At 35.2% G+C, this 11,372-nt stretch overlaps 1 protein-coding gene across 1 annotated transcript in view; it reads right to left on the bottom strand.

Moving 5' to 3' along the window:
* Window positions 1-6,185: 6,185 nt before the first annotated feature.
* Window positions 6,186-11,372, bottom strand: part of LOC106469827 — a 14,131-nt gene continuing 8,944 nt past the window's right edge. Inside the window, exons 2-3 of the mRNA XM_013930339.2 lie at window positions 8,796-8,903; window positions 6,186-6,431 (exon numbers count right to left, since the gene is read on the bottom strand). Coding sequence (XP_013785793.1) covers window positions 6,186-6,431; window positions 8,796-8,888 — 339 coding nt within the window. The 5' untranslated portion in view covers window positions 8,889-8,903. The remainder of the gene's footprint in view (window positions 6,432-8,795; window positions 8,904-11,372) is intronic.

Below are 11,372 nucleotides of genomic sequence, written 5' to 3' on the forward strand. Positions count from 1 at the left end.
TCTACAAACTTGAATTATTTATCAAACATATCAGAAGCAGGTGAGGAAACTTGCAGTAAAATAAAAAATGTACTTGTAGCAAAAGCTTTGTTAGCAAATTAATACAAGAAATGCAATATATCCATCATAGCCCAGTTCAGTTTTGAAACTTATTTATAAGCTGTTATGAACTCTGAATGAAATCAATCAATGTGATAATTAAAATGTTTTTTGTGTATTTCTCCTTTTTTTTTCACCTTCATCACTTGAAATTACAATTACAAAAAAACACACACATTCAGCTACTTTTTTAGGCAATTACCAAAAGCACCCAAAGTCTGTAAAAAACTTGGTACGGATTACAATGTTTCAGAAGAATTTCAATATGTGTACATTTTAGATATTCAAAAAACATTATTTCCATTTTGTACCTGCTATGACTGACTTGTTACCAATTAAAAATAAATTATCACTATATAAGTTAATAATAGTTTGCAATAATCTCTATATACTGGCTTGAAACACAGTATCATTTACAGTCTCAGTCTGATGAAACTATAACCATCATTTATTGATGAAACTTTTTATAGATTTTAAAACAGATTCATTTGTACTTCCTTTTATTTATCATGTTATTAACATACTAGTTGTCACTTTCTTCCACACTTTGCTTGAAGTTCATTTAATTTTCCAAATGAATAAGAAACTTTATTACATTACTACTGGAATTTTTGCTCATTACTAAGTTACCATGCTTCACTACAATTTACAGTACAAGTGTTAGATTACTTTTGAAGACTTAAATAGTGTCTTTAGGCTATAGCTGAAGTTATAATTTTCCTACACTGAAAATGTATTTCTGATAGATACTTACCTTCATTCATATAATAGTTTTTCATGATCCATGCTGCCCTCTGTGTGCACAATTTTTGCTTGCCACTAGCCTTGATATTCCCACCTACCCCCATTTGTTTACATGTGGTACAGCTGCACTATGGCATGGAAATATGCATGCAGCAACCCTTCACCTACAGGAGTGCAACACATCCTCCTGGTGCAGCTGACTCCCTCTATACTGTAGATGTCATTCTTCACTTTGAAATTAGGCAAAAAAGAAGCACAGGAATTGGGGAAGATGAGAGAAAGTAATTATCTATGAAAAATACATTTTCAGTGTAGTAAAATTATACCTTCTGATATGATGCCTTACCTCCTCTCACATAATAGCTAGAATCCCACACTGAACTGGTGGAGGGACCAGTGCAAAAGTTAACTAGATAAGCACCCTTCAAAAAGAGTCTGAAGAGGGCCCATATAGTTTGAAACATCTGTGGGAGACTGCACCACATCTGTACCAGGTATACTCTTCACCTGTAGAGAAGATATGTGTCACAAAAACAGCCAGGAAAGATGCACATCCAGTATGTAAGCGCTGGATGGTGTAGAGTGGTGAGGGTGAGTCAGACCATAATCAATGGGTCAACTTCAGTCCAAATCCAGGCAGTGTTGGGTATTTTTCTTCCAGTCCACAATAGGAGGAGGGTCCAGACTGTATTCACCTCAAGCCCAGGAATTGGAAGGGAAATTGCACTACCATTTCAAAAACACAAGCAGTGCACATGTGTGCAGACCCAATAAACAATCACGCTACCTGGGAACCCAACATTCGGGTAACAGTAGGAACGGGGAATAAAATGTGGTGAGTCAACTCCAGTTCAAAACCTGCAGCATTGGAAACTTAGCACCCAGTCCGCGGTAGGAGGGTCCCCACCAGTCACACATGTGAGGACTTATGGTGGTTGGTCGTGCTCCAATCTAACATCTGACAACCTGGGAACTAACATCCAGGCAACAACAGGATGAGGGATCCCAGCTGGACAGGTGAATTGTATGTGGAGGATTCATCCGGTCCAAAACACTCAACTGAGGGAAACTAGACTCACTCAGGAGGTTGCCTCCATGGTCCACCACCCTAGCAGCTAGGAGTTGATAAGTGACAAGGACTCTCATACCCCACTTGAAAAGGGAGGAGGTACACAACACCATAAAAGGTGCAATGGGTGACCATGAAAGCAGGATCAGAGGAATGGGCAGCTATCATGACACTACTTGACTCATGATAGTACAAGTTGGTATGGTTTGGAATGGACCTTATCTATGAAACAAAACAATACAAGGAACTTTCTAGTGGTCTTGTGGAACACTTCTTCTCAACAGTGAGCATTATAGACCTTTATGGCTGTAAAGTGCAGATTTATGGATTAGTATACCGGGAAAGCCATTACTAGCCACAGGATGGAATCCAACATGTAAAAATGGGCCACTGTAATGGAAATAAAGAAATAGTTACCAACTCACAGCTGAACCAAGGTGTGCAGAATGGCAAAGGGTGGTAATCAGTATCTAGAGGAGGAGGAGGTGGCTACATGAAGCACACAACGAATAATAAAGGTGTGTGATTTGGTCCACATACTAGTCTGAATGATCACTCCCAGTAAACAATGGAAATGTGCAGTCAGGGTGAGGATGTGGTGAGAGATCAGGTGGGAGGATGCCTGGAAAAGACGATGGGGATCGGAAGACAAGGAAGAACAAGCCAACTGAATAATTTGACAAATCCAACCCATAAGGTTTACAGGGGAAATGTCTCGGGTAGAGGAAGGGTTCCAATAGAGAAACAGGTGGGAATGGGATCCACAGATGGAAGCCATGCAGATAACATAACACCAGAGAGCACAAACAGGACAGAGAAGATGATCTGGGTTGAAGCAGGAAAATGGAAGGGAGGGAAATAGGTGTGAATGTGATGTCCTCTTCACAAGCTGTCAATGCCTCGGGGACAAAAAATACTATCTGGAAACAGAAGAACATAGGTACAGTAGTAAAGAATATGAGAAATATCAAGGGTGAATATATCTGACAGATGATGATCACAGGCAAAAAAGGAGTAAAACATAGGTTTTCAAGGACAAGTGTTAAAAAAAACAGGTAGCCAAGAGTTCAAAAAGAATGTTGAGTAAAGGCATGTAGAACCCAATCTGGAAGGAGTATAGGATGAGATGGATGAAGGAAACAAAATGATCAAAACAAAAGAGAGAGTAAAAATGGAAGTTGGTGAATAAGGCTGCCTGATAACCAGCAATGGTAGACACAGATGAACCACAGTCAAACAGACATGTAAAAAAATCCTGAAACATGAGGAAAACTAGGAAGGGAAGAGAGTTAACCATGTTGCAGAAACTACTGACAAAAAATGCATAATTTTCTCTGATAAACCATTAGGGATGAAGGACAGACCAAATGGGATGCTACCTGTATGGAGAGTCTAGACTGCCTCACATGGGATTAGACAAATGCCATGCATGAATCTGGTGCGTGGGTATGGCAGGATGACACACAGATCACTGAGGTTACCAGAGGAGGGAGTGGGAAAGTGAAAGCAGTAATGGAGGGAATGACTGAAGGATGGTAAGGACTGGGAACTACAATTGAGCAGGCTAGGAAGGGGCAATGAGAAGGACTCATTAGAGAGTGGTGTGGATAAGGGATTAAACCTGGGAAGGAAGTGAATAGGAAAATAGGCATAAATTTAAAGTTTGGACCAGTCCTGATTGAAGGTATCTATCACCAAAACCAAAAGATGTAGAATCAGGGACCAGAATATGGGGAGTTTGGAACTGAGATGGGTGGTAAATGCATCCAGGAGCAGATTATCCCACTGGGCACACAACCACCGAAACGCCTGTGAACCACTCCATGGAGAGAATCTTGTCAAAAAGAGACAATCAATCTGGAACAAGATTCAGAACACCCAGGACATGACACATTAGTAGACATATGTGATAAGAATGGGCCCAGAAGAGGAGTTGCAACATTTGAAAACAAAGCAAACGTGAACAGGTGTCCCCTTGGCAATTGATGTAAAAGACAGTGATAGAATTGCTAGAATGGATCATGACCAATTAGCCCCATACTAAATGTAGAAAATTATCCAAAGCCTAATGAATTGCAAGTAGCTCCAGAAGATTGATGTGTAGAGCCAATCTGACCACACACCAACTACATACAAACTCCTGGGAATCCATAAATGCCCTCAATCCATCAGAGAAGCATCTGTAAACAAATGCAACTCAAGGCAAGGAAAGGAAAAGAAGAATGCCAGTTGTGATGTTGTCCCAATCTGGCCACTAGTGAAGGAGGAAGAACAATAACGGAGTCCAGAGGATTCCGAGCAAGAATCCATTGATCGTGCAATACTCACTGTAGAACTCACATGTGAGTACAATCCAACAGAATGAGGGCTTCCATGGAAGCCCAAGACCCCAAAAGACATAGAAACGAGTAGTGTGAGAAGGAGAAGACTGAGCTCTGAAAACCAAGAGCTCCTTCGATCGCAACTAGAGAGGAGAAGGTTGGGCCCAACTGAGATAGGCATTGAAGAACACTCCCAAAGGGATGAGATATTGGATCAAAATGAGAAAGAACTTCTCCAACTTGGCCAGCCAACTAACCCACAAGAGCAGTCTCTTGAAGAAGTAAATGGATGTGAGTGTAAGATGTTTGTAGTGGTGGAGCTAAAGGAAGTCAGTCATCAATATAATGGTAAAATCATAGATTTTGGTAAAGAAGAAAGTAGGCAAAAGCCCTGAGAACCCAATAAAATACATATGGTGTGTTTGAGCACAGACAAAATGAAGGCAATGTCTGGAAGTTGGGGAAATAGGGATGTAATGGTAAGCATCCAAAGACCCAGAGTAAATCCCCACCAAAGAGTGAGGAAAGACTCCATGGTGAAAGCGAGAAAGTTTGATGAAACAGTTAAGACTGGACAGATCAATAACAGGGCACCAGTCCCTGGGCTACCTGGTAATTATGAACAACGGGAAAAAGAACACTGTAGGTGGTTGAGTGATGGGTACAATAGCATCCTTATGAAGAAGATCCCAAAACAATGGCAGGAAATTGGATCCTGAAGAAAAGTAAAGGGAATGGAATGTGGAGATAAATGATTGGGGTTCAGAAAAAGAAGGTAGAGTCCTTCAGATAACACCTGAAGCACCCAAGGATCTATGGTGAAAGCACTTCACAAGTGAACAAACCCAGCCAAATATGCCCTAACAGTGCTAGAATAAGAAAAGATTGTCACCTGTTCAAAACAGGAGGAAACGATTATCTGCCAAAAACCCTCATAGGAATGGTGGATGACCTTGGAGAGGAGATGGATAAAGGAAAGGTAACACAGAAGGTTGATGAGGGTCAAACAACAATGTGAAAATTGGGCCTGGTAAAGTTTTTCTTTATTACCCATTCAAGCCATCTCCAAGCATTATTAGCTTGTGGATAATGTAATTCAACAGCGTAATGAGATCTGCATATTTCCCCATGTGATTTACAACTTATAATGGCATGAATAGCAGTTAGACATGGTTCAAAGGGCTATAAAACTTAAGTATAAATAGATGTATACCTTAGGAGTTTAAAGCTACTCAGAATAAACAAATAGTTATGTTACAATTTGAAGTCATTCTAGAAAGAAAAAAAGGGTAATTTAAATTCATTTTGATTTTTTTGGTGGTTACGATGTCAGTCAAATTGACCAACCTTGTACAGAGTTAGGGTAGAGAAAATAATAGATAACATATAAAGTTTTCCTGAGAAAAAACGTTTGAAATGTACTTATGAGGTTTTAGAGATTACACAATTGAAATTTGAGATTTTTGAGATGAAAAAAGTTTTTAATCTTAACATGAAAATTACTTTGCACTTGGACTACTAAAAAAAAAAAGACTTGATATATTCGTGGACAAATCTTTATTAAAAATACTTCACTAAAAAATCTGATTTTTTGTATGTATAAGACAGGTAACATTTACTGAAAGTCTGCCAAGTTTTATGAAAACACACCGACTATATTAAAAGTTAGTAGTCTCGAAACTATAACAAGAACAAAGTGGTCACATGGTCAGTCAATTCGACCAAGCCTGTGTTGAAAGAGTTAAGCATTAAAACATTATTTTTACAAACATAATTAATGATATTTGTACAAAATTAAAAATATGCAACATACCTAAAATGAAAGTATTAAGTAAAACAGTTTTAACAGTGATATGTATAACTTATTGGAACTAACACTAGTGAATTTTTTTTTTTTAACTACCATATTTTTGTGCATGCATATATATGTTTCATAAAGGAAAATTTGAAAATTACATTTTAGTTACAGTCACACACAATTTCTTAAACTTACAGGTCATCATAAAAGGTGCTAAAGTTGGAAAAGTTCCATTATTACAGTAATTTCCCTGACAGCATTCTCCACTATATTCAGCAGTACTTGGTTCCTTCCCTCCATGGTGAAGTGTGTTACAGAAAAACTGGGCTTTATCCTCTGCTACACATCCTTTGTGAAATGTCTGGTATCCAAAGCTATCACTGACACTGTAACTGTAGCACTGAGAGAAGAAAAGAGAATGGATCATCATTTACCGACATCATAAAGCTGCACATCATATTTAATGACAAAATAAAAACATAACGTAAGATAAGAACAATAGCTATCTAATTCCAATTTAGTTTCAACTGGATTAGTAAACTTCTAGATCATCAATAGCCCCTGATGAAGCTGTAATAGAAACATATTGAGATAATAAAAAATTTTGGAGACATAGGTTATTATTTACATTAATATAAACAGCTATCTATACAGATTCTCCTTTCAATTAAATAAAATAAAGAAGAACCAAACTTAGATGAGAGCAAAATACATATCAGTTCCTTTACTTATGCCCAACTACAGGGATGTTATAGCTCTGTATTACATTATACTAAATGTTTTGTTTCTAATAAATGATCAAATAAAAAAATATGCAGTAAGTCACTGTATATCAGAGAAATCATATAGTCATTTCAATCACTAATTTTTATTCAAAATATTTTGCCAGCAATCATGAAAGCTTCATCCACTATTGCTTCAATGATATTCTTTATCTCTAGATGGAGATAACTCATAACTGTTTATTACACAATAAATGTGGGAAACAATTACTTAATTCATTAAGTCATCAAAGTGCTCATAAAGTCGTGATAGTTAGTGCTATTAAACTGAAAGTATTTCATCAAACTTAAGGTTTCCATTTTTCAAAGTCTACTTTCACCGATCTAACTTTATAGATAAATCTTTTCTGTTTTAAATACAAGTAATATAAGTTTAGTTATTTTAGGCTAGGTTACAATACATATTTTAAGCCAAACCCAGATCATATGTTCTTATTTTCAGATGCCTTGTATTACTAGGCAATGTGGGATTGTTACACCATAAGTTGCATCTTCACTTGGATTGAAAGATACAAAATAGCAATAGTAATAATATTTTTCTTTATATAGACATTTAGATCTTAACTAACTATATACATTCAACTCCATACCTTTCTTCAAAATGTTTGCATTTTTGACTCTCCACAATGAATAACCATTGACTGAACTATGTTGTTTACATTTTACTATCTGGCTCTACATAGGTATCACTAATTAAACCATGTACGGGTGTAAGGGAATCCCAACTTTATGCATATTAATAGGATAACAGTATTTTTTATGAATATTTTTTCAAGCAAGTGCAGTCAATATTATATAATATGCACCAGGAGAACATTCACATCACATTCCATATCACCTGATTTTACAAATGGCACATGATAACAATAGATTGATCAGGTCACTGACTTGAATAATCCTGTCATTATACTCTGTCAATCTCCAGTCGGTAAATTAACAAATATATTATAGTGAAACAGAGGGTGCTGAAGACTTTGAGTTATCAGATCATCAGCTTTTATTAAATTTCTTCATGATTTCACTTGACAAAGAGGATCAGTTATTTTTGTTTTCTTGGATTATATATATAATTTTTAAAAAGTTTTTTTCACTTCAAACAGATTTTTCTTTTTTAAGAAAAACCAATAAAAGCTTTTGAATTGCATCAAAAAAATTTGATTGGTTTGGTTACCAGAAACAATTTTTTGGCCTAACTTATCTGTTGCTTAAACAAGTGTTATAAATATTCTTATTTTCATTAAATCACACTTGTTGGAATAATGTTGTTGTTACTTATTATTAAATTGTACTTAAAGGTTCATAATACCTTTTTCTGCAGAAAAAAGGCATATTGTAATGCTGCTTATATATTTCATTTTCATCATTATATTATATATCTAGAATTTTATGAAATTACAAAGTCATCTAGTTAACACGTTATACAATATAACCTTCTTGTCTAAGCTGGTTTTCATAATTCATATTGCATACTGTAGAGATGAAGACATTCTGGCAATAAGGGTATCTGTAAAGTTAAGGACCTTTTTTTTTCCCCACTCAAACTTTAGTGCCCAAATTGTCCAAAATGTGTTTGGTTTATCACTATCTTCTCGATATTGTGTCATAAGATTTTACTCCTTTATAAATGATACTATAGGTATATAATACTGTGAATTTACATAGTAGAACAGGTGACAGTAGCAATGCTAGTTACCATAGTAACAATCTAATGGACAACTAATCTTCATATCTTTTGTCTGAACTCAATTTATTTAATCAAATAGGGAAGTTATAAAATACAGTATATACATGTGTGTGTATATTAACATAAAAGTTAAGTCTAATTACAAAAATTATAAGTAGTAACATAAAATCCAGACAATAGCTTTTACCCTAAAATATACAGATATCCTTGTATTTAATTTTACTTGATAATCCAACAAAAAATCAGTTGCTTAATTACATCTGTTATTTCACAAATTCAAAATATGATACAAACTTACCATTAAAGCATCACTACAAACTGCAAGTTCTTGTTGTTTACAGGAATCACCAGCACAAGAGTAACACTGGAACCTGTCAGTCTGATTATTCATTATGTTTAATAAATCCTGAAACAAGAATTAAAAATAACAGACAGTGGGTAATATTACTTATTTGTAAAAATCATGGTTTATCACTTCACAATGAATTAAGAAAATAGGCACTTCTGTGCACAGCAAAAAAATCTGTCAAATACTATTAATAATTTTTACTTCTGTAGCTGCATTAAATCAAATCCTTTGTTGTGATCTTTCATTTTAACAAGTGTTTGAGCCAAAACGATGATAATTATTTGTTAACACGTCTACCACATAGCTTGCTGTATCTATGATATGATCCAGCCCTGTCCATGGTTTCAAAACAGTTAACTACATTCACAATAAAATTACATAATTGATAATCTACAATGTATACATAAAAAAGGAGTGGCTTTTGCCATAACAACAATTATCAATTAGCATGAAGTATGCTTGTACAAATTGAATTAAAATCAGTGATATATCTTCATATGATATGGAAATGTTTTTGCTTGACTTTAGATTATGTTTGGAATAAAATTTTCACATGGTAACTGAGAACTCTGCCAGGATCATAAAACAAATTTAGTTAAAACTTGACGAGGCATTATAAATGAAAGTTGTATTTATGCAAGTGACTTAGAATAATATGAAAGAACCTATATGAGTTTACAGTGAACTGTGCGTTATCATATTATTTAAAACCTGTAAATGTTTAAAAAAAAGTCCCTAAAGTGGAGTATTTTTATGTTTTCTAGGCTGTTAAATAACACAGATACTAAACTATTTAGCGGAACTATAAATCACAATGTATCAATCTAAAACTGATTTATATTACTGTCAATAGTGCATCAAAAGTATTCTGTGATATTACCTAAATTATCAATGCAAACAAGCATCATTTAGTTAGAATTTATCAACCTTGTGTAATTCGGTTTTCTTATGTAAGTAAAAAGTAAACTTTTTCCATTTCTATACAAGTAACATGAACAACAACAATGCATTACAATTTATGTCACTACTGATAGCTATAAGTGCCGAGTTGGGGTGGGGGGCAGTAGCATACAGTAGCATGCTATTGTACTGATGTAACGACTGTTGTATCATTGCAATCCTAACAATTTCCACAAACTGGAGTAATATTGTACATGGTGTGATCATATGATCTGAATGGTAACATGGTTAGTGAAAAAACAGTAATTGGAAGAAACTGTCAAAAGCCTTGATATCAGAAAAACTAGTTTCAACACATTCATGATTTTGCCTTTAGTCTCACATTGTCTTCTAGCAGGAAAACTGGTCTAAAATGCCTATGTGATCCCAAACTTTTGAATTTCCAGGTAAAGAAGCCATTTTAACTTAATGACCTTGGGAGCTGTTTTTGATTAAGCAACTTTTGAAAATCCTTCTTTTTATGTAATTATCTGTTTTGTACAAAATTATTGTTGGTTTCCAATTCATTTGAAAGCTAGAAACTATATGAAGAAAAATGGCACTGTTTGTGTTTCCATTATTTAATGTCTTTTTTTATGCTCAGAAACTCTTGCATCAACATTTCTTCCAGTTTCATCTGCATGACCTTTCTCATAAGATTGGCATGGTATAATACAAACACCTTGTTTTTTGGCCTCAAGTAATGAAGTTATTTTTAATGGTGTTCAGATGACTGTCATCTCAACATAAATGGTGGTGTGGATTATCATTGTGCCGACCTCTTTAATTTGGATATCTTAATTTTGTATTTACAATACAAATAGTAAGTTATGATGTGAAAATAAGTGTATTAACCCACTTTTATTTAGATATGCTAATATGTTAACTTATGATATGGATAAAGAAAATTAAAGACCCTTTTCCTTCTTAGTTTTTTGTCCCCTCCAAAGATCTTCACAAGTTGATGTCTATGCACATGACACATTCAGAATTAGCTGATGACAGCATCAAGCTACTTGGTTTGTTTTGAATTTTGCGCAAAGCTACACAAGGGCTATCTGTGCTAGCCGTCCCTAATTTAGCAGTGTAAGACTAGAGGGAAGGCAGCTAGTCATCACCACCCACCGCCAACTCTTGGGCTACTCTTTTACCAATGAATAGTGGGATTGACCATCACATTATAACACCCCCACGACTGAAAGGGCGAGCATGTTTGGTGGGACGGGGATTCTATCCCGCAACCTGCAGATTGCTGAAGTTAAAAGTTTTAATGAGGTTAATGAGGAAAAGGAAAATTCACCAATAAGTTATACAGTGATTACCTATAGTTCAGAGTTAATATCAAACTGAAAATTATACTAGTCTCACGTTGTCAATTGATGTCAACAAAACACTAGTCTAATTTTATCACAAAGTGCTTACTGTATTTAATTTATGCAGTAGCTACCTCAGGTTGTCCTTGATAGGATGTTAACTCTTTCAGTCCAGGCTTGGTCCTTGGGACCTAACCTTGTAACCATTTTGTGTTTGTTATAGTTTTCATGTTATAACTTTTAAATTAGTAAGCAAATGCTAACGAAATTTGGC

This window comes from Limulus polyphemus, unplaced genomic scaffold (assembly GCF_000517525.1).
Source record: "Limulus polyphemus unplaced genomic scaffold, Limulus_polyphemus-2.1.2 Scaffold3673, whole genome shotgun sequence".
NCBI classification, from domain to species: domain Eukaryota; kingdom Metazoa; phylum Arthropoda; class Merostomata; order Xiphosura; family Limulidae; genus Limulus; species Limulus polyphemus.